Source organism: Aspergillus vadensis, assembly GCF_003184925.1.
Source record: "Aspergillus vadensis CBS 113365 unplaced genomic scaffold BO88scaffold_3, whole genome shotgun sequence".
In the NCBI taxonomy this organism is placed as follows: Eukaryota; Fungi; Ascomycota; class Eurotiomycetes; order Eurotiales; family Aspergillaceae; genus Aspergillus; species Aspergillus vadensis.
The window spans coordinates 292,850-319,300 of record NW_020292041.1 but is presented as its reverse complement, the minus strand read 5'-3'; the positions used below and the strand labels follow the sequence as shown (position 1 = coordinate 319,300).

Sequence of the window (26,451 nt, the reverse complement as noted above, 5' to 3'; positions counted from 1 at the left end):
GCAGCCTCGGGATTATGACATAACCGCCGCTTTCTCATCTTCTGCCACCTCTTTCCGATCTTCTTCTTCTACTTGTCGCAACTCCAACTTCACCATGGACGCTCCTTGTCTGGCGATTCGTTCGCCCCTCCTCAGACGCTGTCATGTCTGTCTTTCCGGTTCGCGCATACCCGATGCATCTCGCCTGACCCGACCACGTGCCGTCCCCCCATTCATTCGGCGCTCCAGCACCCGCAGATATGCCACCGTCCAAGACACACAGGCGGGCAGTTTGAATGACTCCAAGTCCCGTCAAGCCCATCCGCTATCGGGCTATTACTACGATATTTTGTCCACTCGTTCACCCTACCGACACCACGCGACAACTGATACCAAGACTGAAGAGCCCAAGCCAGAGGTGCAAACACCACAGGAAAAGATGGCCATTGTCTTCGGCACTCGGTTAGCTGGTCCCGGCCGGTCCTCACGCTACGATCCGGGCTCCGCACCGGATAAGACATGGAAAACCATAAACGGGGTGGCCATCCCTCCTCGACCGGAGGAGCCCGACAATTGCTGCATGAGTGGCTGTGTCCACTGCGTATGGGACGATTTCCGAGACGAGCTGGAAGACTGGGCCTTCAGGCTTGAACAAGCCAAGGCAAAGGGTGCAACCAAAAATGATGCCTCGGATATGCGGCATACCCCACGAGCAGAAGTCCACTCAGCCAGCATGAGCATGGATGACGATGGTGGTGGCAGTGAGGCCAATTGGTCGGCGCCTTCTTCGGACGATGACTTGTTCGCGAGTATTCCTGTGGGAATTCGAGAGTTCATGAAAACGGAGAAGAAACTGAAGCAACGGCATCAGCAGGAATCAGCGTGAAATGATGCCCGGTCCATTTCTCTGCTTAGTGGCATTTTCTCTTCTCGACTATGAATACCCTTGTGTGATGATTGATGTGAGTTAGCTTGGTGTTTGGACTAGATTTGTACATAGACTATACTACTGCTGTTTAGATGTAGAATGTATATATTGCTCCGCCATGGTGGTGCTTAGATTATATATGCAAGATGATCCTAAAACGATTGAGATTGAGCATGCACACATAATTATAGTCGTCTAATTGACGAAATGTAGCCATCATATACCACCTGCCAGATTGGTTTATTCTCCCAATATAACCAAGATCACAACAACCCCATTCAATACTACTACTTCAATACCTCTTACTATTGACCCTCCAGCAAGCAGTCCCGCACTCCACCGCCCAAGATTCTGCCACCAAATCCCGCCCTGCTATCGCAAAAAGTTCCATCCATATCGAGCAATCAAACCACCGAAAACCCCAATAACAAAATAGACAAAAAGCAGACACAATGTCGACATCAAAATCAGAAACAGACATAATCCTCAATAAGGCCAACGTAGCGCTAGCTCGAAGCCAGCGTCTCGTTGCCTCATGGCTACCTGCACCGACTACAGACGACCAAGCGAACAGCAAGAAAACCGAAGAGGAATTACAGCGAGAAGAGGATGAGATTTTCACGGCGGTGCCGGAGACGTATGATACACTCTATATTTTCTTTTCATTTTATCCCTTTTTCTTTCCCGTCTATGCTGTTTTCTGGAGTATCTTCTGGCCGGAGGGGACGGGCTACGACAACGATTGATGGACATGTCAAAACTAACAATGGATCCAATGTATAGATTAGGAGTTGGTGCACCACTCCCTACTAAAGCCGCGGACGGAAGTTGGAATCGGACTCAATTGGACTCGAATGACAAATTACGGAAACAGCTCCTGGGCAGGAATTACCAGAAGGTTATGGCTGCGAAGAAGGCTTCTGCGGCGAAGGGAGGCAGTAACGATGCTGCTGCTGCGTCAACAAATCTCACTAAGAATGGGGTGGCGAAAACGGAAGAAGAAGACGATGATGACGAGGAAGACGGACGGACGGCGGCGATAGGGAAGAAGAAAGCTATGTCAGCGAAAAAGCGCAAGGCGCCTGAACCGCAAGCTCAGACGGGATCCGAGACGGTTGGAGGTGAATTCGGAGACTCAAAGCAGACGAGTGATGTCGGTGATGGCACTGGAGACAAAGCGGATCAGTTGGACAAGCAACCGGGAGCTTCTTCATCACGGCCCGCTAGGGGGAGAAAGAAGGGGACGAGCTTCTTGGATGAGATCTTGGCTGAACGGTCGAAGAAGAGAAAGAAGAGGTAAACAAGCGTTGTGACGCCCTCTCACTTCACATTAACGGAGCCCAGTCGACGATATAATTAGATGTATAACCTCAAGGAAATGAATATACCCATTTAGTTCACTGTGTACAGTTATTTGTGAATACGTCAAAAATTGTTCATCAAACCCAAAAAAGTCTCATTGATTGTGCGCCTGCAGCCGGAGATCACTATGTCCTCTGCAAATCTAGATTACTATACCCACACAATATCGTGCACCACCACCCCAAACCCAGGGTATATAATATAACAACAGTAAGACGGAACAGCCCGAGAACGGTTCTCTGTGCAAGGGCCTTCCACCATCAGAAAGCAATGCTGTCCAAGAAATAAAAAAAAGGAAACAGATTAGTGCCGTCCAAACCATGCCCGGTAAGCACGGGTTCCAACATGCTGGAATCCATGTATGTTGTGTCAATTGTACAGTAGATGTTCCCACCCAGAAAGAAGATAAACACAGAAAGTACAGATGGGCAATACTCCACAAGATGCAGTACCAGTCCAGAAATGATGGCTGAAAGTGAGTTTCTCCTGGTGATATGCTTTTCCTTTACCCCTTTCCAAATATAAAAAAAGCGTGCGCCCCGAAGAACAAGAAGTCTATAGCTCCGATTCCGGTAGAGTCCCGAATATCAGCGCCAAGCAATGCTCCTGCGAGAATCCCCGGATCAAGGATATGAATGAAGCAAATAAAAATAATGATAATGAGTTTATTCCAATCGCTTCCGTTTCCGATCGTCGGCCATAGCGTGCTGGTCTTCGTCCGGCCGTTCAGCGGTATCAGCCGGGTTCAGAAGCGAATGAACATTGCTGGCCATGCTGGAACGTCGAGTTGCTGGCAAGGACGAATCGTGTCGAGGGAACCTAGGTCCCAAAGACCAGCCGTTATCGGTTGGGGGGTTCTGATCGGGGTGCAACGGGGGAGTTGGGTGTCGATGTTCCTGCAGACGTCGCGGTGCACCCATTTCATACTGGGCTAGCACATCTCGGACCGATTGTTCACTTGACGTCGGAGTCCGGTGTCGAGAGGGAGACCAGGGGTTCGTTGGCTGCGGGGGATGTGCGGAAGGGAATGGCGACACTCCCGGTGGCGGCCAGCCATGCTGTCTGATGTCCGCCGAAGTGTGCCGGCGCGCAAGATTAGGCCCAGGCGGAGAGGATACGGACGAAAGAGGATGAGGCATAGGTTGTTGCGGAGTGACGACCGCTGGCACTTGCGTACGGTTGTAGCTAGGGGAAGAATTTCCGGCGCCAATTGACCCGTACCGCCGTGGAGAGACGGCCAGATGAGGGGGAACAGGGGGCCGAATCATACCGGTCCTCGAGGGGTCCAGCATCGATGGGCGGCGACTCTCTTCCGGGGGCATTTGGCGCGGCGACAGCGGCGGACCTGCATCGCCAGAGATGCCGGTGACGTAGGGTTGTCGGACGGCCAAGTATGGGTCCGGAGGATGCTCCAGGGCCCGCACAGCCTCGAGGTGCTTCTCCAATTCCGCCTGCATGGAGGCCACTACACCAAACTCGTTAGTCGATCATGCAGTTGGGGCTATTAATGGTGGATGGTCCTCACCGTCTCGATACAGAAGGCTCTCGCGATCGGGGATCATGCCTTGGAGGAAACGTGAAATTGAGTGAGTCCACTGGACGACGAGAAGAATCAGTAAACACAAAACCGCTGGATGTCACGATCGCATTGGAGGCCCATCAACTTACGTGATAACACCTGGTTAAGCTCTCGGCCATGGATTGACATCTTGCAGTAAGGGTCGCATTTCCTTCTTCAGCGTTCCTTAAACGAGCATGCAGGTCATACATGGAGTGTTCCAGGTTCATCAAACGGGACTCGGTGACATCGGGAACTGGCTCAGCGGGGGTGCCGGGCTGGGAGGCGGCGGCCTTGTGGCCAGGAAACGAGTCGCGATGGATCAATGCATGACGGGATGCGCGCCGCTTGATCTCTCGCAAACCGACGAGATCTCCGCGCTTGAAGTTGCCATTCCCATGTTTAAACTCCCACAGAGCGGAGTCTGGCGAACCGGTGTGGAATACATCGCTCACTGGGATCCATGTGTATCAATAACGGTCGGGGACAATGCTATTTGCTGTCTCAGCCCGCATACCTTTATGAAAACCGTACATATTCAGCTGTCTGACGAAGGACGATATGTTGGTGTGCTTGAAGTATTGACTAAGCTGTTCGTTAGCAGCTAGTTCCCACAGAGCGCGATAGGCTACGATAGGGGGAGACTAACGCCAGGACTTTGGAGAATTCGGAAGTCGGGGACATGACGAAGCTGTCATTCGTATTCGACCACGAGATGAGGTGTTGAATACTGGGATCCTCTAGCATACTATACAGGGTTGTTAGCTCGAGCCCGTTACCGTGAAGGGTAAGGGGAATGGGGAGGTTTTCGAAAGGAAGCAACAAAACGGAAGAGTGAACGACAGAAATGGCCTCCGACGTACTTGTAGAGCTTGTGAATAAAGGCCGTCTGAACGACCTTGGGCTGCTGAGCAGCAGCAGCCGCACCGATAGCTTGAGTGGGAGCGGCATGGTGGTTCACATTGGAAGGTTCAGTAGAGCCATTGGAGGTGGCGGTGGTGTTGCTTGCGCCCGCCCGATCGCTATCGGGACTGCTATGGATGGGGGGCGCAGCGCCCGAGGCAGGAGGAGTAACCTCCATGGGGTCACCGGTGGACTGGCTGGAGGGAGGAACGGAGGAGGCAAGGACAGGAATCTTGCGGGTTTTGCCGGGCGCATCGATAGCAGTGAGGATAAGCGGACTTCTGGACGGGGGATCGGCAAGACCGCTCATCTCGCGCGGCGGGAACAGGGGGGGGGGAGGAGGAGAAGCAGGAGGATGAGGGAGGGGGGAGAGAGAGAGAGAGGAAGAGAAGAGGACGGAAAAGAAAAGGAATGAGGACGGGGCGGCCGAGGAGGGAGCCGCAGCAGACGGAGAGAAAGAGAGAAGAGAGAGAGAGAGAGAGAGAAAAGAGAGCGAGGCAGAGAAGAGAGTAGACGACGGGATTCGCGTAAAGTAAAAAAGTACTTAATTCCTTTTCTGCCCTTTACTTTTTTAAGCCTTAGAGAAGAAGTAGGCCAAGACAGAATTTCTTCAGGGCGAAAGAAATTAAGTAGATTAACGAAGGGGAATAATGCAATCAACTTAAAATAACATCGAACAAAATAATTATATTAACGATGGAGAAATTCCTTGAATAATAGGAAGTAGAGGGGAAGAAAATTGAACGATAATAGGTATAAGAATAGATAGATAGATAGATAAATGGGGGGAAAGGCCTGCCAGTTTCTTTTCTCTTTCCCGCAAGAACAGCAACTAGCAGCAAACCCCCAAAGAGTAGTGTAAGTAGTAACTAGCAAGTAGTACCTGGTAGTACTCAGTTGTGGATGGGTTGAAGATAAGAATGGGAAGAAGGAGAAGAAGGTGGAGAGAAGAAACTTGGAAGGAAAACAAGAAGAAAAGAATGAAGAACTAAATGAACAGTTTGGTCCAGTGCCAGTCCAGTAGTTCTAGTTTGAGTCAACTTAGTATTTAGTACTGGTGGTAGTAGTAGTAGTAGTAGTAAAATTGCAGGATGGGGGATGGAATGGTAATCTAGTACTGATGATGAACCAAGTAGAGTCTGGGCCAGACTGGAAGTTGAGGATCATCGCCAGTCAAAAAAAAGTGTCTCCGCTTCCCGAAGCATCGCCGTGCTCTCCATTGGTCCATCCATTCCTAAAAACTAACTTGTTCCCTTCCTTCCATCCTTCCTGTTGCTTTTGGCTTTTCGCCTTCCGATCGCCTGCTGGGGCTGCGCCGTAGATCGATGACCCAGCGTTTCCTGTTTTCCCCCTCGTCACTTTCCGATCGACGTAAGCCTTTCCCAAGGTCTGTGAAGAAGAGTAAGAAGGAGGAGGGGGAAAGAGGGAGAGGGCACCAAACTAAAAAAATTTAAGGTCGTGCTTTGCATAGTATTTATTGGTGGATGGGTCAGGAATGCAGTCAGTGCTACGGAGTACTTTAGTGTTCACTCTCACTCAAAAAGTTGTCGGTGCTTCTAGATAGGTACTTGGTCAAATTCTCGAAAAATAAGTAATGAGAGAAACCAAAGAGATTCAAAAATGACCAAACAGAAACTTTTCCTTTCTCACTTTAGAAGGTATACAGTAGTAGCGACAAAGGCTCCATTCATATTTTGGATAAGGAGCGAAAGATGAGAAGAAGAGTGCCTGCGTGCCTACCTTGTCTGAGTTTCTGAGCAGCTCTAGACCCTGCAGCACGGCTCGCCTTAAAACTACTCCCTACTAACTAACTATCGGACTTCCCTTTCCTTCTAGTACCAATCCACCACCAGACTTAAGACTGTCTAAACTATCCAAACCAACTACTATCCATCTATCGTCCCCTCCGTAGTTGAGATTCTGAGACCTCGTCTTCAAATAGCGTCGACTGGCCGTCAGCCATGGCCGCCGATGCCGCTTCTATACAGCAAATCATCACCCTCTTCACTCATCTGAATACGAGCTCAGCTCGACAGGATGCGTATGACCGTCCATCCATCCATCCATCCATCCATCCGTCATCGATGATCTTCCTTTCCCCTCTTTCCTCCCTCCTTCAAAAACCTCCATCTTAGCTTAAGCTCATGCAGCCCTTCCCCGACAGGTATCATCGCATTCTAGACCTACTGAACCCCCATGAATGGCGCGATGTACAAAAGCGCATCAATCAGCGTTCCTTTCAAATGGATATTCTAGCGGAATCCCCCCCAGAAATCGCAGTCCAAATCGCTCAGTATCTCGATTTTTCTGACCTCCATATCCTTCAAAGAGTATGTTGCCATCCCCCCCCGTGGCCTTGGAAAGGTGACCAGCCACCCTTATGACCCCCGAGACTGAGTTCAAGCCACATTCCACCAGGTCTCTAGAAAGTGGCACCAGCTACTCTCGTCAGAATTGATCCAGGGTGCTGTATACCAGCAATACACAGGGCATGTGCTCGCAGCAGCACATGTCCCAGCTGACCACTTCACCCAATATGCCAAGTATAGAATCCGTCTGGAGCGTGGTCTACCCATCTGCAATCTCCAGGCCCACAACCTCTTTCCGACAGATGGCTCAAAGCTTGAATGCCTGGATTACGCCAATGGAAGGTGTGCTTGGCTAGACAACGGCACCCATGTCGTCGTACACGATCTCTGCAAGCGCTCCACCCAACGTTTCTGCACGGAGAATCGAGATTCGTTCTGGGATTTGCGTCTCTCCGATTCCATGGTGGTCGCGATCAGCGCGCGTGCGTAAGTACACATAAGCTACACCACATCTTGTGGTGGTTTCGCCGAGAAAAGACCACTTTAGACACCCAGCTCATCCCGAGTCTAGATACTGCCACGCCTGGAACCTCGAGACGGAAGAACACGCCTCGTTTCGCATCCCCGCTTTCAGCTTTCGGATCTTCATTGTTAGTGGTCTCAAGGTCGCTCTGAGTATCAATTATTGTTCTGCAGCTGGTGTCGAGGAGAACAAGATCTATTACTGGGATATGAGCTCGCGAGCTGCTCGTACCATCGAAGTAACTTCCCACCTGGCATTGATAGGCCTGCAACCCAGCACCAACAGCGTGACCACTCTTCTCCTCGAAAAAGGAGATGATCTCAACAATGCTCACCATTCGTTTTGGGACAGACTACGTGTCGTAAAACACACCTTTGATGACCACGGACGCATCGCCAGTCCGCTTCCCCCCTATACACTACACTTACCGTCCCCTATTCAACCTGACTGGAGCATTGCCGATATATCAAACAGTTCTGCTAGCAACTTGGCTGTCTTTGTCTGCAAACCGCCGTCTGAACTCAATACGCCGTCGTTGACGACGACAGCGTCCGACTTGCACCATGTCCTTGTAGTTTCGTACGACCCGCAGCGGGACAAAATCCACATGCACACATTGCTCCAGGAAGAGTGCACTCCTTACTTCCCCTTTTGCATGACCGTGCTGGACGGCGATCTGCTCTACTATGTGAAGAGCGATAGGGGGAAACCGGCTATCTGGATCTTCAACCCAGCGTCCCGGATCCCTCATCGCCCGGCCAAATCTATGAGTATCGGGCTGCCCCGAGAAGCCTCGGACGGCATTTACTCAAACCTCTTCACTCTCCGTGGCGATAGGGACTTCATTCTCCTGCTCCACGAAATTGACGTGAAAGTGTGGCGGTTTAAGGACGTACATCCTCCAGAGTCTACCGATCTGGCGCTTCTAGCAGCGTGAAGGGTATTATCACCCAACGACACCGAAGGGGGCACAGAAAAAGGGAAAATGCATTTGACATAAGAAAATGAACCTAGAAATGGACGATATACAGGACCATCAAATGCTCTCTATAAAGATACCCCTCGTGCTCTCTCTGCCTGAATCCGTCTCATTTCACCATTATAGCAACTCGTTTGTGACAACCCCTATGACCGATCTTATTCTAGGCAGCAGGAGTGCGTTAGCATCGTCGACGAAGCCCATGGTCACCAACCGTCGGCCTATTGCTCCGCATCTCGCTGCACCATCGAACACGCATAAACCTTCTGAATCCCCGGCCATCGGAGTGGGGGAAAGCAAGAGGGAAGTAAGGAAAATAAAAGGAAAAATAAAAGGAGTACAAGAGACAGTGGAGCAGTAGACAAGGTGACACATCTATAAATCCAAATCCGACTCGGAGATTAGATACCAAGGGTGAACTCAACGCCAACGTCGATCTCGCGGGCCATCTTGACGACCTTGGAGAACTGGACAGACTTCTCAGCAGCGCTCTGGAGATCCTCAATGGAGAAGATCTTGAGGCCAGACTCGTTGATCTGCAAATAACGTCAGTTAGCTTGTGATTTTGTTACGCTGATCCCCCAATAAATGGTAAGAACATACCAGCTTGTGAGCCTGCTCCATGTTGGTACCCTGCAGACGGGCAACGATGGGAGTGCGCAGACCCATCTCCTGCACAACGTTGATCAAACCCTGGGCAATAGCGTCGCAGCGGACGATACCACCGAAGATGTTGACGAAGATGGCAGTCACCTTGGGGTCGCTGGTGATGAGCTCGAAAGCGGACTTAATGGCGGCGGGAGTGGCACCACCACCGACATCGAGGAAGTTGGCGGGGGCACCGCCGTTGAGCTTGATGATATCCATGGTGGCCATGGCAAGACCAGCACCGTTAACTATGGCGACCGTTAGCATAAATCTTATCAGTCGAGTGTGATGGACCCATACCCAGGCATCCAATGTCACCGTCAAGCTTGATGAAGTTCAGACCGTGCCTATGCCGTAGATTAGAATGCTTTCGAACATTGTAATTGTAAGAGCCAGGAAGATCTTACTCGGCAGCCTTGACCTCATCGGCGTCTTCCTGGGTAGTGTCTCTCCAGGAGAAGACCTCCTTCTGGCGGAATTCGGCGTTGTCATCGAAGCCAAGCTTGGCATCCATGGCCATGACCTTGTGGTCGGAGGTCTCAGACAGAGGGTTGATCTCGATCTGGGTAGCATCCTTCTCCATGAAGACCTTGTAGAGCTTCTGGATGGTGTCCTTGGCCTCCTCGACGCACTGCTCGGAGAAGCCGAGCTCGGTGACGATCTTGTGAGCAATGGCATCGGTCACACCAACCTTGATGTCAATGGGAGTGGTGATGATAGCCTCGGGGTTCTCCTTGGCGACGGCCTCAATGTCCATACCACCTTGCGACGAGGCGACAATGACGGGGCTCTGAGAGGCGCGGTCCATGAGGACGGCAAGGTAGAACTCGCGGCGAGCGAACTTGCGCTCACAGATGTAGACAGAGTTGCAAAGACGACCAGCAGCGCCAGTCTGCTTCGTGATGAGCTTCTGTCCGATCATCTGGCTAGCGAACATCTTGGCCTCGGTAGGCCTAAAATTTTATAACATATCAGCGCAAGGGAAGACTCGGAATCACGCGGGTCGCACTCACGAGTAGATCACGCGCACACCACCCTTAAGGCCATTGTCGAAAGTACCCTTACCACGACCACCAGCAAGGACCTGGGCCTTGATGACCATGTCGTCATTACCTATAACGTCCCTGTCTTAGTAGCCGTCGCGACTTTTGGGTTGGAGCATGGCGGATCACAAAAACGTACCGAGGGACTTGGCAACGGCCTCAGCCTCCTCCGCGGAGCGGGCGACTTCACCCTTGGGCATGCCGACGCCATACTGTAGTATCGTATTAGTGATGATCGCAAGGCGAAATTTTACAGCAGAATTTTGGGTGCCCGACGCACCGACTTGAGCAGGTTCGCAGACAGGTATTCGTGGATCGACAGGTTTCTCTGTTGCTGAGCAACACGGGACTGGACGGAAGATTCCTGTCAACAACGGAGATGTTAGCACGCCGATCTACCTTGAAGAGATTTGGCAGGAGGTAAGGGCAAAAGGGCCCAGGGATGCTTACCGTCGCAGCCCTCAAAGCTGCCGTAACCGGTTTGCTGCGGGCAAGCTTGAACATGGTGACTGAGGTATTTAGATGAAAGGAGAGGAGAGGGATCAAAAAAGTCTTGTCGGGGAGAGAGAGGTGACAAGAACAAGAGTATCCTCCGACGTGAGGTTATGCGGGAGAAGATGGGGGAGGTATTTGGGGTGTTGATGGGAGAACAGCTTTCTTTTTCGCGGCTGCGCTTCTCGGGATGATAATTGCCTTGGGAGTAGCCATCGGCAGTCACCTGACGGGCCAACCAGCGTGCGCCTCGGGATGATTAAGCAGCACAGTTTCCGACGCGAATATCACGGAACGGGGCCATCCTCTCGCCTGGTCCCTATCGAGTCTGAAGCTCGTCGATGGCCTACTTGGGGCGGTCAGCATGGATCCGAACCCGTAGGCAACATCAGTGAGAAATATCTTGTGCAGAGGAAATCATGATATCTCGGCTTCGTTTGTGAAGTTACTATGCCTCTCGGGCAGCGTAGTTCTTCTACTGGCGCCTCGCCCCGAACCCGAACCCTGAATCCGCCGGCTTGTCCTCCTAGCCCGGGGGCATACGGCAAATGGTTTAAACGGTCTTACGGCGTCGGCATGCACCATCTATTCCCCTACAATGTCGAAAGACCAGACTTACTGATGTCAAGCAAACGGTTCAAGCAGAGAAGATGACATCCCAACCAGAAAACGCCGTGTTTTGAAATGCTAATACTACACTTGGACCGAATGACCCGAAGGATCGACGAGAACCCCGTCCAGCAGAACAGATTCATCCGTCCTTACGCCGTCCCCTCTTCCTTCATTTCCCAGCAGCTCTTCTAAGTCTGTTGAGTTTGAACATCTTCGTCACAACCTTCCCAGACAGACCGTTCCAGGCCCATCCTCCCATAAGCAGCCAGATCAACCAGCTTTTGTTACCTTCCCAGATCCAGTTCTTCCGACCTTGCGCCCAGGGCCAAATCCAGCGCCATGGTGCAGACCCATAGAGGACCTGTGTGACCACGCTGCGAGCGTATGCTTCGTTTGGCATGGCCCCAGCCTGGCTATGTACCACCCGTCGGTTATATTCGTCCTCGATTGGTGTATAGATTGAGCCGGGAACCAGAGTACGCTTGACACGGGCGATGCGAGATTGCACACCCCCGGTAACGACGGTAGTGACGTGCACACTTGATATTTCCGTATCAATAAATCTGTTGCAGGGCGGAGGGGGCGTATTGAAGTAACATACCAGAACGGAGCTAGTTCCACGCGCAAGGCATCGCTGAACGAGTGCACCGCAGCCTTTGAGGCGTTGTATACGGACCCGAAAACGTAGGGAACAACCTGGACCAGTATCAGCACAAGTAGCTTCCCTTAAAGCTTATCTTCGAGCACACCCACCCCAGCAACAGAACCAATCTGTACAATAGTTCCCTTGGCCTTCATAAGTAGCGGTAGGAAGGTCTGGCAAATGTGTACAACCGCGACAAAGTTCGTTTCGAACGTGTCACGGATTTCGGAGAGCTCTGCCTCCATAGCTGGCACAGTATAATCTATCATGCATAAGAAAGGGTTTCCATGAAGTCATAATAATAATCAGACGTACTCCGGCCACTGGCGACTATATCAGCTCATGAAGTGTCACCGGATGAAAGGTGACAACTTACGCGTTATTGACGAGATAATCCAGTCCTTTCTCCCCAAGCTTTTCTTTCACTTCTTCAAAGCATCGTCGGACGCTTTCCTCATCGTCCACAGTAAGACTCAAGGTCTCAATCCCAATAGACGATAGATCTTCGATTGTCTTTGCATCACGGGCAGTAGCGAACACACGCAAACCATTCCGATGGAACTCACGGGCCATAGAGTTCCCAATACCGCCAGGAGAGCATCTGCATGATTAGGCGGCATAAGTAATAAGTAACATGTCAACGGAGATAATAATCATAAGGGGATTACGATCATGTGCAACACCTACCCTGTAATCAGCACAGACTTCCGTCCGTCTTCGGTTCCTCTCATTGTGCTTTAAAGCGGGGCCGATGGAGAATGACTGTCGAAGGTGCGGGATCTGATGTATCTTAATGATCTGTCACAAAAATCAGGCTAAAGTTGGAAGTCCTTCTCCGACGCTTCCTGCTATCTATGTACCTACCCTGCCGATCACACTAGTTCAGATGCAGAACCTCGGTAAGATTACCACATGTAAAAAGGAACATATACCTTACTCCCGACACATGCTGCCAGCTGCTCAACCTCCCGGCGGCATTTCGTTTTAATTAGCATTCTGTATATCTGGCCGTTACTTTAATCTTGAAATTCTACAGAGAAGGTGATGTAGCTTTCCGTTTAGCAATGAAATATAGATTTTATACTGATTACCCGAACTTGACACGATACTAAGTTACTGTATACTACCCAGATAGCCACAGTTTCTCATAACTCTTATGGCATTCTCAGCAGCACAGGGGTACCAAATTGGCCATCTGTATTTAAACATGATCGCATCCCAGAAGTGTTACTGTTGTAGATGTTGACCCGGAAATAAAATATTCCGGCACGCTTCGTGTAAGGAAATAACGTACTCGCGAAGATGTACTATGCACTATACTTAGGAGGAGGATTTATGAGATTCTAAAATAATACGACAATACCAGATCTGGATCTGAAAGCCAGCATCGCGCAGGGATAACCACGTAGTAAGTGGCATATGCAAGATGAGGTGTACCTGCAGGCTTGAGTTTATAACTATCCATCCTATCCCATGCTAGGGATACAGATAGCTAGATCTCTAACATCTATCTAAAGATGGGTCATGAATGGGTCGTCTTTACTTCATGTGTCTCAAAATCTCTCAGCTTAGTTATCGTGCTGATCATGAGGTAGGATGTGCATCCCTTGGGCAGTATCGACGGAAAAGGGTTAGAAGAAGATAGCTGTGCTTTCGCCAATTTGTTCAGGGCTGGCTAACTGGGAAATAGCTCAATACTAGTATGACGGGCAATATATAATCGATCGAGAAAATTGTAAGCTGGTTACTGCGCAGCACTAAGTAACTGATCATAGACTTCATTGGAGAAGTCTTGAGGAGTCGGTAAGTACTGTACTCTTGCAACGCAACGTAACGAATCACAATACAATTTTTATCTGCCGCAGGATTGATGAATACGAGAGTAGTATTTGTCAGTACCATGCAGGCAATAATTGGGTGACGAAGGCTAGATGTTCTGATCTAGTGGTACATAGTTGGTACCAAGCTTTCGGGCTACTTACTAACAGTAGATACTAGATCCATCCATATAGATAGTCGACGTATGCTTCCCGCTTCCCGCTTCCCCGCTACGAAAATGGAGGCGTGCCGATATCCGAGAGGCAACAGATTGATTCATTGCCTGCCCAATATGTCGCCCTCGGACTTACGGCAGTGATACTACTGCCCTCCACATTTTGCAGACCAAGAGCCAGAAGGCTGCTCTAGACAATCACTTACACGCATCTGCCCCGAATCAGCTGTGTCGAAGCGTCTTGACTATTATTGACGGCCCTTTTCGCTCACCCGCTTGGCCCCGAACGAACCCTCCTCTTACAAAGTACACCGGGAAGATCCCATTGGTGTGATTGGTGCCAACACCCGGCGAAGTGGACGGCGGCCTCCTGTTAGCATTTAGCAGAGGAAATCAGTGCCGCGATGATGACATGCGAGGAGCTATAACTACTAACTAGTTGGCCCGTCGAATCTTGATCGCTGCCGCACTGCAGTCGCTTGTTATTTATTTTTTATTTATTTTTAATTTTTTTATTCTCTGCGCTTTCCTAACTCTCACTGTGGTGGCTAGTTTCCCTTGCTGTACTTAACCTACTATATACGTCCTCCCAGCCCTATGCGTTTCAGTTCCAACTGTGTGTGAAACCAAGTCTTACGCGTGGGCTTTCCTGGCTTTGTCGATCTGGGGCCGATCTTTCCTCTACGTCATTTTCTATCTCCTTTCCCTTTCAACTTTGTATCCCTGATTCCAAGCGATTCTTTTCTTGAAGAAGAAAAGCAAATCTGTGTGGTCGTCATCACCATTTCCCCCCTAGCAGGTTGACTCCTTGTGTGTGTGTGTGTGTGTGTGTGTGTTTCAGATCGAGTTGTGAAGTACTATATAGTTGGAGACCGACATTTTTGACTTGAGAAAACCCTACCCAGCAAGGGAAGTTGCATTTCGAGGAACCTGTTCCAAAACGGATCAGCAGGGGATCTGATTTGAGACTTTGTCCAAGGAATCACAAACATGACTGTGTCCCTACCCACAGAGAACCCGCAATGACTCCGGATCGCTTGTTTCCCAGACACCTGAGAAGCCCAGGGGATGATGGCTACCGAACCCCAACCATTGAAGATACCCAAAATGACCTTGCAGGAAATACTGGCGGCGATTCTTACTTTCACCCTAGAGGATCTATAATAAGCCAAGCCCACACCTCGGCATTAGACGCCATTCACAGCTCTTCATATCGCAAGTCTGAAGGAGATGGAGACGAGGGTGTGGATGGAATGGCTTACCCCCAGAGTGAAGCCGAAACCAGACCAACTGGTCTTGGATGGAAGAAGCGTATTCGTCACATTACCTGGGCATATTTCACCCTGACTATGGCAACTGGGGGAATCGCAAATGTTTTGTACTTTGGTGAGTGTGCCCTTGTCTTATGTAGGTATGGGGTAAATGTACTGATCGCCAGTATGAAATAGTACCCTATAGATTTCGCGGCTTGGAAACCATTGGAATTATCTTCTTCCTAGCCAACTTGTTCCTCTACATCTTAATTTGGTGTCTTTTGATCACACGATTCTACCTATACCCTTACACTTTCAAAGCATCCTTCCTGCATCCGACAGAGTCATTATTTGTTCCGGCTTCGCTGGTCTCTTTCGGGACGATTCTGATCAATATCTCACAATATGGACCCGACCACACAGGGCCCTGGCTTACATATGCGGTCGGAATCTTATTTTGGATTGATGCAGCCCTGGCAGTCATCTCTTCTGCCGCTATTTACCTCATTCTGTGAGTGCAAAGAGCCCTAATATTAGACATGTTAGCCTAGAAACCAAGCAGGACAACTAACGAGCTATAGGTGGTCGACCCAGACATTTACGATTGCACAAATGACACCTATTTGGATCTTCCCTGCGTACCCAATGCTTATAATAGGCCCTCATGCTGGGATCCTGAGCTCCAAACTTGAGCCTGCTCGCTCTTTGCGAATCATAATTGGTGGTACCACTATCCAAGGCGTTGGCTTCTTGGTATCTCTGATGGTGTACTCGGCTTTTATCTACCGGCTGATGTCGCAAAAGCTCCCCCGAGAAAATGTCCGACCTGGTATGTTCGTGTCGGTTGGTCCCAGTGCGTTTACCGTGTCTGGGATTGTCAATATGGCAGCCCATGCCAAAAGAAGCTTCCCGGAGGATTTCATGGGCAATGGTGCATTAGCTGCAGACATTGTGAAAGTTGTTGCTAATTTTTCCTGCTTATGGCTATGGGGGTAAGGATGACTGGTCCCACATACGTTGAATGTGAAATTCGTACTGATACGCGCTTCAGGCTAGCAATATTCTTCTTCTTCATTGCCAGCTTCGCACATTGGTCTGCCATTGGACCGGGCCGGATGGTCTTTTCGATGGCATGGTTCTCATTCGTATTCCCGAACACGGCACTGATAACGGCAACCTTTGCAATTGGAAAGGCCTTTTCTTGCAAGGCAATATCCATCATCGGCTGCGCTATGGTGTTTCCGCTAATCTTGATGTATATTTTTGTCTGTTATATGATGGTGCGTGCCATCGTGCACCGCCAAATACTTTGGCCTCAAAAAGGAGAAGATAAAGATGAAGGAGGCTTTGAGGTCAACCGAATAAAGCCTGAGTCGCCAGGTGAGAATACACCTGTATAAAGGCGTGCCAAAGTCTCGCTCTTGCAGGCGAATGGAAGTTGTTACTGAGAGGGGATGAAGATGAAATCTTCGAAGGCTTTCTTGTTTGGGTCATTTTAGCGCAGCATATATACCCATAGATGCATATAATCGGGTACCGAACGACGATAAAAGTTCTCTTGGTCAAAATAAATTACTGCTATCCTTGGGAGCTGAAACGACTGTTTTCTGTGTTTACTTAGTAAGTGAGGGGTGTATCTGGCAAAAATGGAGACTCCTACTTAGTGGAGGGGTCCGAATACCCCGCCATAGAACTAGTTAGGGAATTACACTACTCCTAAGGTTATGAGCTAACCTGAGTAAGGTATATATTCTGAAATTGCAGTATGGGTTTCCTGTAATAAGCATAGGATCTACGTGACTAGTAAAGAAGCTTTGTACAGAAGAACGCAAGAGTACGCATATCAGGAACATCCTGTTTTGGATACTGCCTAGCGACGGAGACCTCCGTCCTCCGCCTCTCCAACTGATTTCCATTACTGATGGCAGGAACAGACCATACTCAAATTGGAATCAGAACCCATACTAGCGCATGAAAATACACCCTGATAGGCCACAATACAGTCCCCGCATTCCGGATATGGTAAAGCCCCCCATGGGCCCATGATTTGATCTGTCTCTGCCGTGTGGCAGCCCGGCGGGCAAAAGTACTCGGCAGAGAACCTTATCCAGTTATCCAGCTTGTGACGCAGGTGTTCCTTTAATCCTAATTTAAAAATTTGAGTAAAAAAAACGAGGGGTAACAAAAAAAAAACGAAAAGGCAAAAAAAATTTCTGGGTTCAAATTTACCCCTCATATGTGATCTTGCCATCTCCGTACTCATTAGTATCTTCACCTATCCATCTCACTTGTACACGCCCGACCTTCGGTCAAGCCTTTTGATTATCTCCAACTTTACTTATCATATCGCCTCAATCGGTCAATTCCTGCGAACCCCTCGCACCCGCCGTCAAAATGCCGCAGAAGGTTTATGTCACGTACAACCAGGTATGCAGGTTGCTTTCGAAATCTCTACATTTTCCAAGCCCTTCAGCCACATGTAGCTGGTCTTGGTTTTCGGGCTTGTGTGAGGCGTATCTGCCATTGCCGGTCTTGCATGCACATACTTCTCGATCATTTGGCCACATGCCTACGTCGCAGCCTAGCTTGGCCGTCACACATTTGTCCGTTCAGTTTGCAACAATCCGCTAACATCCGAATGTCCTTGGCAGGTTCACAAACTATGCCAGGCCTCCGCTGACAAGATCCTGGACACCTTCCAGCCCAATCTTATGATTGCTATCGGCGGTGGTGGCTACATCCCTGCCCGCATTCTCCGGTTCGTCGGAATAAAACACAGCCTCATTTAGGAACCCTATTCTGACGTTTATATTTCACACAGTTCTTTCTTGAAGCGCACTGGAGAGCCTAACATCCCCATCCAGGCCATCGGTTTGTCGCTCTACGAGGACCTGGGTCGTGGTGACGCCGAAGAAGTTCCCGGAACCAAGGTCACCCGTACACAATGGCTGGACCTGAGCTCCCTGGAAATGGCCAACCTCATTGGCAAGAACATCCTCATTGTTGACGAAGTTGACGATACCCGTACCACCCTCGAATATGCCGTCAGCGAGCTCCAGAAGGACGTCGAGATTGCGCAGAAGCAGCTCGGCCGTGAAGGCGAGAAGACCAACTTCTTCGTCTACGTTGTTCACGTACGTTTATCATCACGATTTCGTTCCTTTCGCCGAACATATCTCCTTCATACGACTAACAATCTCTTCAGAACAAGGACAAGCCGAAGAAGGGTGTCTTGCCCGAGGATATGATGACTTCTGGCCGTTACCACGCATCCGTCACGACCGCTGATGTCTGGATCTGCTATCCTTGGGAAGCTAAGTACGTCATTGGACAAAACGCCGGAGTATGGATATACATGCTAACATATACATCTTACAGGGACATTGACGAGCATGACAGACTGGCTCAGGAGAACCCTCTCGTCTGAGATTCTTCTACTCAGCGCGATTTTGCTCTCGCTTAGCCACTATTTTACCTCGTCTTTTCATGCCTAGAAATCCTGGTTAAGCCATCCACGCATAGATACCGGCTCTCGTTGGTTGCATATATGCTGCGTTCCCCCGTTAGATATTGGAAGAAGAGTTTTGCATGTTTCAGGTTTGCTACGGAAAGGTGTTTTGATGGGTTTATTTGATAGAACAAAAGCAATTTTGGTACCATGAATGATGAAGATCTTAGCTTATATTTTGCCCTTGAATAACGCCTGCGTATCTCTCACATAGACTGGTATTGCCTTTTAATAACAGTTGCGCTTCAGATTCGCTCACGCAGAATTCGAAACAATTCGTTTTCTCCATGGCGTTCAATATAGAATGTAGATGGCAATGTGTCATATTACAAAGATCCCCAGATAGGGGAATGACACCACAAAACATTACCCGTAACTGCAACAGCAGTAGTTCCATAGTAATACACATGCCATGTATAGACATACAAACACACAGAATCGAATTCGACCGCTGAAACCCAAATACTCAGACTAAGATAACGGTTTACTTCAGTCCAATGGCATCGAATACACCTCCACATACAGAACATCAAATGAACAATGCTCCAAGGGCCCTATTTGCCCCAGGAAAACCTAACATTGAAAGAAGCTAGTAGTAATAAACCGCCCCCATCCAAGTAAACCAGACCACCATATTGCACAAACCAGCCGAATCAACAAGAAAAGAAACTGATATGGTATTGGGAAGTGAGGGGTTCGCTGTTTTTAATCGACATCGACATTCGCTCTGCGCAATTCGGCCTTGGCCTGTTCGATCTCCTTTTGTAGCTCTTCATGCGCCTCGGGCACGTCATTGAATGTGAGGATGGCCAGACCCAGTCGGCCGAGAAGATAACAGCCAAAACTTATTAGTGCGTAGAATGGGAGCTGAAAAAGATAAGGTGCAATGGTTAGCAAGTAGGGAGTGTGGGATTGCGGATCGGAGATATTGTAGATGAAGGAGGGGGTGGTGTGGGTTGTTGGTCGCAGAGGTGGGCGATGGGGAAACGTACAACAGGGATGACTTCAGTCTGGACTGTTTCGTTGAGAGGAACGAGACCGAGGTAGAGGACTAGGTAGAGCTGAACATGTGGAAATTATGCTGGTTAGTGACGTGGTTTGCGACAATTGTACAGCGTGTTAGACGGAGCTAGTAGCATACCGAGGAGACAAGTAGGAGAACGGAGAGAGTCTGCTGAGCACGCGTCATGGTGATGTTTGTGTAATGTCGAAAGAAAAGACTTGGTCAAGATGAAATGGAGTAAAAGAGGGTAGAAGTGAAAGAAAAGGACAATGTGATGTTACAATGTTGCCCGGGTTTAAAATGAAAGACTGCGGGAGAGTTAAGCTGGTGTCTGTTCTGTCTGTCTGTCTGTCTGTACGGAGCGCCTGGCCAAGTTGCCATATCGGGGCGGGTCTGGACTTGCGGCTTGGGGCTAGTCGGGTCGCCGTACGCCATCCCAATTCAGGTTTAGTTTCTGTTACTCCTGGTTATGGACACAAAATTGATTAATCAATTATTATTAACTAGTCAACTGGACTACAGGGTACCTGACAAGGTAAGTAAGGGTCAAGGAGGGGTACATTTACTTCCCCCTCTTATGACGTTGGGGGTTAAGTCAAGTCTCTGGAAACTAGAGACCTGCGTCTGTCTCGTGGTTAGTTGGTATGTTGTGAGTGCTGTGTACTGTGAGGTATAGTATGTAAAAGTATGGATTATCTTTGCAATGTTAGGTTGGGCATGTTGAATAAAGAAACAAGTAAAAGTATCCAGAAATTGCTTATTCTGGTTATTTTGTCTCTCCTCGCAAGTAGAGCCTCTGGCGTAGCAGAGAGTCAGTACTAGTACCTACTTACTACTTTTGAGAAGACACCACTCTGCATCCTATTTGGATTCCTCGGGTGCAATAGTTTCTCGCGCTAACTCCGATCAGGTGAAGAACACCATTGTCGCTCAATACTCTATAGTATTCATCCTAGCAATCATTTACAACCTCATGATCGAGCAGTTCGTAACTCTAACATAGCCTCGGATTTTGAAGAACAGCGCCTTTTTATTGTCTCACAATAACCACCGAGCTTGGGCTTGCTTTACCGACCAAAAGCGGGCTTCAAGAAATGGAACCCCCTAGTGGCAGGATTGATGTCCCAGGGAGCATGCAGGGCAACGACCAGCAATCTGATCTGACCCCAGGGACAGTTGGGACTGTCCATAGAGTACAATGCCCCCCTCTCAGTCAAGTTCTCTCCGAATTGGCTTCACTGCCACCGGCCTCCACACTTGCGGCAACTGAACCGTTGCCATCTGAAGAACAGAAGAACTTGTTCGAGTCCCTGCAAAATTGCCTCAAAGCTGCAGAGAATGCAGACATTTCGGACGCTCTGAAAGATACTCCAGATATTCTTCGGAAGCTGTGGAAGTGCAGATCACCTTACCTAGTACCAGCTGCAGAGGCTATGGCGAATGGCAGCAGAGCCCGTAAGTCATCAACCACTTCGGTGGTATTATCATCTCCGTCAACCAAGCACTTTTTGTCTTGTCACCTAGCTAATATTGCTGTTAGCCTTATGGCGGGTCTCCTATGGCGAGATTGGAGTTTTCGACTTTTTCCTCCAGCTCATAGCATCGAAGGAGACTATTGATAACAGAGTCATCCTCCATGCGTTACGGCTCGTCGGCAATTCCTGTGCTGACACTAGTGAGTTCCCTGGCCCCTAGGGGATTTGAAGAAAGCTCAATTCTGATTTTCTCAGATGAGAATAGAGAGACTGTAGTGGAGCACAATTACACGGCTGCTATTGTCCAGCACTCAAGCAACCCCGATTTGATTCAAGTGGTAATCCCTGTCCTGTATAACATTTGCATCGACTTCGGTAATTGGAACTCCTGCTCGGATTTCAAAGCGAGCTACGATACTGACGACTTATAGGGCCTGCTCAGACACAGTTGGCTGCCGATAAGATAGTCTATATTCTCCTAAAATTAGTAAAAGATGGTGCATTCAAGGACAAGGATGCCCTGCTTGACTACGTCTTTGAGCTTATTGAGTTGGTTGGAGAACAAGGCATGACTTCGCTTCCCCAATTTTGCATTTCTATTCTAACTGTGGGAACGCCCAGAACAAGGAATCGCCTCGTCTCCCGATGGGACAATCTCGCTTCTTGTAGAGCTTGCTCTTGACGAAGAAGTCGCTTCCACCCCATCCCGTTTCTCCGGACTTGTCAGTGGCCTGGCGGCATATCTAAACCATACGCGCTTTCAAGAAATCTGCATATCCAGTTATACAGTGCCCAGCATTCTAGCGTTGCTCAGCCGGTCACTGACCTTTAATACTGAGTCATCTGCTGAGGATACCCAGGCACTAGCACAGTCACGGTTGAAGATCAACCAAATCCTCGCGGAGATCTCTGGATCGACCTCATTCGCGCAGTACTATCCGCTGGATTCCCCTCTGGCCCAGTCTCTCAAGACGTGGCTAAAGTCGACGGAAGATCAGCTGCAGATATGCTCCTGTGTTATCCTGGGCAACTTGGCTCGCTCAGACGCGACCTGTGAAAGGATGGTTCAAGATCTGAAAATACATGAAGAACTGATATCTATCCTTAAGAGTGATGTGAGAGGCGCGGTCTTACACTCTGCGCTTGGATTCTTGAAGAACCTTGCGATTGCTGGTAATAACAGGCTGGTACTGGGAGAGGCTGGCATACTCCCAGCGGTTTCACGCTTATGGCAATACGAGTCCGTCCCCCAGGTTCAATTCGCCGCCACAAGCATCACACGACAGGTGATTGTGGCAGCGATTGATAATATTTCTCGTCTCCTAGAGGGACTCCCCAGGGACGGCACTGATTCCAACGACGAACGAACGTTTTTGTCTTTGCTACTTGCTCTCTTCCAGAAGACAGACTCTACTCCCATCAAAACAGAGATTGGACGCACCGTAGCCTCCATATGCCGTACTTTGGTGCCAAAGTCTCGGGAAGAGGATCCTACTGCTGTTGCCCTGCTGGACAGGTTCTTCGACTTACATGAGGATATCGCGCTGCCGGTTGGTGCTATGATCGCCCAATCACAATGGCCTGTTGTCCGGAGTGAAGGCTGGTTCGCCATGGCCCTTATGGCGTCCAATAAAGCGGGCGCCATGGCAGTCTCAAGATTCCTGCAAAGGATGGAGATCCTTCCACTGCTTGAGAAGACGCTGAGTGCAGAAGCCTCGGAACCCACGGAGGAGACCGAACAAGTGCAGGTGAAGAAAGATCGTGACAATATTTCTGTCCTGGTGCAGGAGTTGTTGAAGAGCGATGTAAGTCTATCCTCAGAACTACAATTTTAGCCATGATTGGTATTGACGCCCCCCTGCTAGCCCGACACGCTTGCCGAAACCGATAAATCTACCATGCAGCAGTTAATGCACAGCCATGTGTCCAGGCATCTTCAAGACTCCAAGTCAACAGTGAATGGTTAGATACAGATTCCTTTTAGACAGTGGCTTGCCGGCCGGTGTTGGCTGCGATTTTGTAAGCTTTGGATGAGCTTTTCTAGTCAAATGGATAAAGCCGGGTTATTAGACTCCATAGAATGAAAGATGGATTGCGAAGCGGGCGCCTGCATGAAAGTGTAGAAATTGTATGAACTACTAAACCATAACTAGTAGCATTGGGAGAGAACAAGTACTGCTCGATGACGTCGCCCCACGTGCTTGGCCCGCCGGCTGGGCTTCCTGTCCATCCCGAAACTCCAACAAACAACCAAGCAAGCGCATCTCTTCTTAGCTCCCTCCCTCGCCTTTATTATGACCGCCCGGGCCAGCTATTCTGCTTTCGATGACTGATTCACCTGCTCTCGAGCCGGTGTCTTTACGAGAACATGAGGACGGCCGTCCTCGCGAGCCGTTTCTGTTTAAGCCGTGGTAGAAATCCACTACTACTGTCCCGCCTTCTTCCGCAGCCTCGATTGCATTTCGCGCGCAGGCCATTATGGACGCAGCAGCCTTTGCGAAGACCTCCGAGGGGAGGTCCCTCGATCAGAACTGTTCTCATTGCTGCTATGACGCCAGGAGCATTCCTACAACTGGCCGAGGATGGAGATGACGACAACGGGAAGACCGGCGAGATGCAGATGCTGGAAGTCTCGCGCCAGGAGGTACGAAAGACCGTCGACGGCGATGCGCGAGGCTTGAAGCGACTCTGGCAAACACTGTACGTGTTTACATACTGTTACATATATGATCCGATTGCGACGGGCTTCCGGTTTGTCCATCTCGTCATAATCTTCCTGCCTGTCATCCTTACGGCTCCGACGATATGCTTTGGAAAGCAGTTGAAGGATCGCGAGGGCATACGCACAGGGACTCTCTGGTGGTATAGGTTTTTGGTCCGATCTATGGAACGGGCAGGCCCAGCGTTTATCAAGGTAAATAATCAGTCGCCGAGCTCTTTCAATCCGTGCTCTACTCATTCGCGGTCTTCATCTAGCTTGGACAATGGGCGGCCTCACGTACCGATATCTTCCCACCGGAACTTTGCGACATCATGTCATCACTGCATTCCAATGCACCTGCACACTCATTGCATCAAACGAAGCGAACAATAAGGAAGGCATTCAATTGGCTGCCATTCGAAGACATTTTCGAGGAATTCCAAGAAGAACCATTGGGCGTGGGCGCTATCGCGCAGGTATACAAGGCGAAGCTGAAGCCCAATCTTGCGGGGACCGATGACGATATCGACCGTCATCCACATGGTCTACGAGACAAGGTACGAAAGAACGTTGGGGCGTTAGTCAAGAGCTCTCCTCAAAGGGTACCATCGTCCTATGTAGCCGTCAAGGTGCTTCATCCGAGGGTAGAACGCGTGATTCACAGAGATCTGAAAATCATGTCGTTCTTCGCATCCTTGGTCAACGCCATACCTACCATGAATTGGCTATCTTTACCGGATGAAGTCCATCAGTTTGGTGAAATGATGAAATTACAACTGGATCTACGTATTGAAGCCACAAACCTCGTCATGTTCCGTGAGAAGTTCAGGTCACGCACCACAGCCTGGTTCCCATACCCGTATCTGGACTACTCTACCCGCGAGGTGCTCGTTGAGGAGTTTGCACAGGGTATTCCCTTATCGACCTTCCTCGAGGTAGGTGGAGGTGTCTACCAGGAAGAGATCGCGAACGAAGGCTTGGATGCCTTCCTCCATATGCTTTTGATCGATAACTTCGTTCACGCGGATCTGCACCCCGGAAATATCATGGTTCGATTCTACCGGCCGAGTGAATTGGACCTATCACTGGGAAATAAGTCTCGCGCATCGGAGGCACCATCTGCGGAAGAGGTTGATGTTACAGAATCTGTGCTCGCACGGTTGCGCCCACATATCCATAATCGGCGCGACTGGGTGAAAGCGCTTGATGATTTAAATACTGAAGGCTATCGACCCCAGCTCATTTTCATCGACACTGGACTGGTGACTCAACTTAATGAACTCAACCGGCGCAATTTCATTGACCTGTTTCGCGCCATTGCCGAGTTCGATGGGTATCGAGCAGGTGAACTTATGGTCGAACGATGTCGTCAACCGGATGCAGTGATTGACCCATATTACTTCGCTCTGGGCATGGAACACCTGGTGCTAAACATTAAGTCACGCACGTTTGCCCTCGGCAGCGTCAAGATTGGAGATGTACTGAGTGATGTCCTATCCATGGTCCGTAAACATCACGTTCGACTCGAGGGGGATTTCGTCAACGTCGTTATCTCATGTCTTCTCCTCGAGGGCATTGGACGTAATCTGGATCCCAACCTTGATCTTTTCAAGAGGTAGGTAGATCATCTGGCTCTGTTACTTGAAACGGCCCACTGACTGATTCGCTCTGTCATTTAGCTCCCTTCCCATTCTACGGAAATTGGGATCTAACACTACCGCTTTCAAATCCGTCCGGTCCGGCGACATGTCCATGCTTCGCGTATGGGTAGGGCTCGAGGCGCGCGGATTGCTCCAAAGCAGTTTTGAAACCGTTGAGCAGTGTGTCAAATACGATCTCTTATCGCCTAACATATGATTGCAGATGCAAAGGCAAGGATTGAACAACACAGCCAGCACCCGCATGCTTCATCAAGCGGTTCAGGGACAGAACACACGTATTCGGCCCAATGATGCTTGAAAAAGACGCAACATTGAACCGGGGTGCGATGCATACCCTCGGTTCTATACGCAGAGATCCACCATGGCTTCCAACTCGACGTTGATACCCATCTTGCCGTCAGGCACTGAGCAACAGATACCCATAACAGCGCGGGTGGTCGAGCTTTCCACTACTCTTCACAATTGGCACGGTTAGCACCGATCTTCCTTGTCAGTCGTGTTTCAAGTGATGTATTCCCGGAATACCTAACGCAAATGACGGGTTGGGCTGAAATAACTGCCGAGGCAAAGCCGTTCTGTACAGTATATTAATACATAGTAGCCAGTCATTTATGCACAGCATTACGATAGATTACAAACACGAATTGTACCTTTCATAACACCGCCCACGATTTAATGGCAGCATGAATTCGTATATATTACAAATCAAGATAATTAATATCAAGACAAATTCCACATGAAGGGAAGAGAGTGGAGCTGAGAGGGTGGCACTAAAAGCCCAGAAAAAGCATGCAACCAATAGAGAAAAATAACCCCGGTCGTTCGATATGACGACGAACTCTCCTGATACTCCAGCATCCACATGACGTTATTATAAA

At 49.4% G+C, this 26,451-nt stretch overlaps 11 protein-coding genes across 11 annotated transcripts; 6 read left to right on the top strand and 5 right to left on the bottom strand.

Moving 5' to 3' along the window:
- The first annotated feature begins 81 nt into the window (after positions 1-81).
- BO88DRAFT_401697 (oxidoreductase-like domain-containing protein) lies at positions 82-1,053 on the top strand. The gene has a single exon (XM_025705906.1). The coding sequence runs from the start codon at positions 95-97 to the stop codon at positions 863-865; it is 771 nt and encodes a 256-aa protein (XP_025566349.1). The 5' UTR covers positions 82-94; the 3' UTR covers positions 866-1,053.
- Positions 1,054-1,327: 274 nt separating this feature from the next.
- On the top strand, positions 1,328-2,297 carry BO88DRAFT_484939 (DUF3245 domain-containing protein). The gene is made up of 2 exons (XM_025712310.1): positions 1,328-1,544; positions 1,691-2,297. The coding sequence occupies exons 1-2, from the start codon at positions 1,360-1,362 to the stop codon at positions 2,205-2,207; spliced, it is 702 nt and encodes a 233-aa protein (XP_025566348.1). The 5' UTR covers positions 1,328-1,359; the 3' UTR covers positions 2,208-2,297.
- Positions 2,298-2,934: 637 nt separating this feature from the next.
- BO88DRAFT_411468 (flocculation suppression protein) lies at positions 2,935-5,040 on the bottom strand (the record flags this gene model as incomplete). Its single annotated transcript, XM_025708038.1, has 6 exons — positions 2,935-3,734; positions 3,795-3,864; positions 3,938-4,281; positions 4,345-4,412; positions 4,477-4,575; positions 4,691-5,040. The coding sequence occupies 6 exons, from the start codon at positions 5,038-5,040 to the stop codon at positions 2,935-2,937; spliced, it is 1,731 nt and encodes a 576-aa protein (XP_025566347.1).
- Positions 5,041-6,691: 1,651 nt separating this feature from the next.
- Positions 6,692-8,499, top strand: BO88DRAFT_449955 (F-box domain protein; the record flags this gene model as incomplete). Its single annotated transcript, XM_025710532.1, has 4 exons — positions 6,692-6,771; positions 6,895-7,060; positions 7,149-7,525; positions 7,611-8,499. The coding sequence occupies 4 exons, from the start codon at positions 6,692-6,694 to the stop codon at positions 8,497-8,499; spliced, it is 1,512 nt and encodes a 503-aa protein (XP_025566346.1).
- A 398-nt stretch (positions 8,500-8,897) lies between these two features.
- Positions 8,898-11,108, bottom strand: BO88DRAFT_432420 (succinate--CoA ligase (GDP-forming) subunit beta). The gene is made up of 8 exons (XM_025709359.1): positions 10,683-11,108; positions 10,513-10,596; positions 10,372-10,444; positions 10,203-10,302; positions 9,597-10,142; positions 9,490-9,536; positions 9,145-9,437; positions 8,898-9,077 (listed from the first exon to the last, which is right to left on the bottom strand). Exons 1-8 carry the CDS (start codon positions 10,734-10,736, stop codon positions 8,943-8,945), a joined length of 1,332 nt encoding a protein of 443 aa, XP_025566345.1. The 5' UTR covers positions 10,737-11,108; the 3' UTR covers positions 8,898-8,942.
- Positions 11,109-11,263: 155 nt separating this feature from the next.
- On the bottom strand, positions 11,264-12,710 carry BO88DRAFT_381214 (SDR family oxidoreductase; the record flags this gene model as incomplete). The annotated part of the gene is made up of 6 exons (XM_025704570.1): positions 11,264-11,875; positions 11,938-12,032; positions 12,090-12,241; positions 12,295-12,302; positions 12,356-12,580; positions 12,667-12,710. 6 exons carry the CDS (start codon positions 12,708-12,710, stop codon positions 11,506-11,508), a joined length of 894 nt encoding a protein of 297 aa, XP_025566344.1. The 3' UTR covers positions 11,264-11,505.
- A 730-nt stretch (positions 12,711-13,440) lies between these two features.
- On the bottom strand, positions 13,441-13,928 carry BO88DRAFT_401685 (uncharacterized protein). The gene has a single exon (XM_025705905.1). The coding sequence runs from the start codon at positions 13,879-13,881 to the stop codon at positions 13,645-13,647; it is 237 nt and encodes a 78-aa protein (XP_025566343.1). The 5' UTR covers positions 13,882-13,928; the 3' UTR covers positions 13,441-13,644.
- Positions 13,929-14,994: 1,066 nt separating this feature from the next.
- On the top strand, positions 14,995-16,707 carry BO88DRAFT_381209 (putative C4-dicarboxylate transporter/malic acid transport protein; the record flags this gene model as incomplete). The annotated part of the gene is made up of 4 exons (XM_025704569.1): positions 14,995-15,379; positions 15,421-15,736; positions 15,807-16,217; positions 16,277-16,707. The coding sequence occupies 4 exons, from the start codon at positions 14,995-14,997 to the stop codon at positions 16,623-16,625; spliced, it is 1,461 nt and encodes a 486-aa protein (XP_025566342.1). The 3' UTR covers positions 16,626-16,707.
- A 912-nt stretch (positions 16,708-17,619) lies between these two features.
- BO88DRAFT_432417 (xanthine phosphoribosyltransferase) lies at positions 17,620-18,934 on the top strand (the record flags this gene model as incomplete). The annotated part of the gene is made up of 5 exons (XM_025709358.1): positions 17,620-17,652; positions 17,877-17,983; positions 18,047-18,359; positions 18,431-18,543; positions 18,604-18,934. The coding sequence occupies 5 exons, from the start codon at positions 17,620-17,622 to the stop codon at positions 18,650-18,652; spliced, it is 615 nt and encodes a 204-aa protein (XP_025566341.1). The 3' UTR covers positions 18,653-18,934.
- A 411-nt stretch (positions 18,935-19,345) lies between these two features.
- Positions 19,346-20,085, bottom strand: BO88DRAFT_401683 (dolichol-phosphate mannosyltransferase subunit 3). Its single transcript, XM_025705904.1, has 3 exons — positions 19,875-20,085; positions 19,726-19,794; positions 19,346-19,600 (listed from the first exon to the last, which is right to left on the bottom strand). Exons 1-3 carry the CDS (start codon positions 19,920-19,922, stop codon positions 19,439-19,441), a joined length of 279 nt encoding a protein of 92 aa, XP_025566340.1. The 5' UTR covers positions 19,923-20,085; the 3' UTR covers positions 19,346-19,438.
- Positions 20,086-20,528: 443 nt separating this feature from the next.
- Positions 20,529-26,240, top strand: BO88DRAFT_381204 (ABC1 kinase family protein). The gene is made up of 9 exons (XM_025704568.1): positions 20,529-21,191; positions 21,277-21,411; positions 21,467-21,586; positions 21,643-21,777; positions 21,833-23,016; positions 23,077-23,173; positions 23,770-24,125; positions 24,188-25,527; positions 25,592-26,240. Exons 1-9 carry the CDS (start codon positions 20,831-20,833, stop codon positions 25,767-25,769), a joined length of 3,906 nt encoding a protein of 1,301 aa, XP_025566339.1. The 5' UTR covers positions 20,529-20,830; the 3' UTR covers positions 25,770-26,240.
- Positions 26,241-26,451: the final 211 nt, after the last annotated feature.

What these genes read in the sequence shown, in the direction of transcription:
- BO88DRAFT_401685 (XM_025705905.1), bottom strand. Translation starts at nt 13,881, where the DNA reads ATGGTACTGACAAATACTACTCTCGTATTCATCAATCCTGCGGCAGAT.
- BO88DRAFT_484939 (XM_025712310.1), top strand. Translation starts at nt 1,360, where the DNA reads ATGTCGACATCAAAATCAGAAACAGACATAATCCTCAATAAGGCCAAC. An exon ending in TTCACGGCGGTGCCGGAGAC is followed by an intron (nt 1,545 to 1,690) that starts GTATGATACACT and finishes TCCAATGTATAG; the next exon opens with ATTAGGAGTTGGTGCACCAC.
- BO88DRAFT_432420 (XM_025709359.1), bottom strand. Translation starts at nt 10,736, where the DNA reads ATGTTCAAGCTTGCCCGCAGCAAACCGGTTACGGCAGCTTTGAGGGCT. An exon ending in GGCCGTTGCCAAGTCCCTCG is followed by an intron (nt 10,303 to 10,371) that starts GTACGTTTTTGT and finishes GGGACGTTATAG; the next exon opens with GTAATGACGACATGGTCATC. An exon ending in CGGTGACATTGGATGCCTGG is followed by an intron (nt 9,438 to 9,489) that starts GTATGGGTCCAT and finishes CGGTCGCCATAG; the next exon opens with TTAACGGTGCTGGTCTTGCC.
- BO88DRAFT_401683 (XM_025705904.1), bottom strand. Translation starts at nt 19,922, where the DNA reads ATGACGCGTGCTCAGCAGACTCTCTCCGTTCTCCTACTTGTCTCCTCG. An exon ending in TTCTCCTACTTGTCTCCTCG is followed by an intron (nt 19,795 to 19,874) that starts GTATGCTACTAG and finishes CCACATGTTCAG; the next exon opens with CTCTACCTAGTCCTCTACCT. An exon ending in AGACTGAAGTCATCCCTGTT is followed by an intron (nt 19,601 to 19,725) that starts GTACGTTTCCCC and finishes TATCTTTTTCAG; the next exon opens with CTCCCATTCTACGCACTAAT.
- BO88DRAFT_401697 (XM_025705906.1), top strand. Translation starts at nt 95, where the DNA reads ATGGACGCTCCTTGTCTGGCGATTCGTTCGCCCCTCCTCAGACGCTGT.
- BO88DRAFT_381204 (XM_025704568.1), top strand. Translation starts at nt 20,831, where the DNA reads ATGGAACCCCCTAGTGGCAGGATTGATGTCCCAGGGAGCATGCAGGGC. An exon ending in CAATTCCTGTGCTGACACTA is followed by an intron (nt 21,412 to 21,466) that starts GTGAGTTCCCTG and finishes TGATTTTCTCAG; the next exon opens with ATGAGAATAGAGAGACTGTA. An exon ending in CAGGCCCAGCGTTTATCAAG is followed by an intron (nt 24,126 to 24,187) that starts GTAAATAATCAG and finishes GTCTTCATCTAG; the next exon opens with CTTGGACAATGGGCGGCCTC.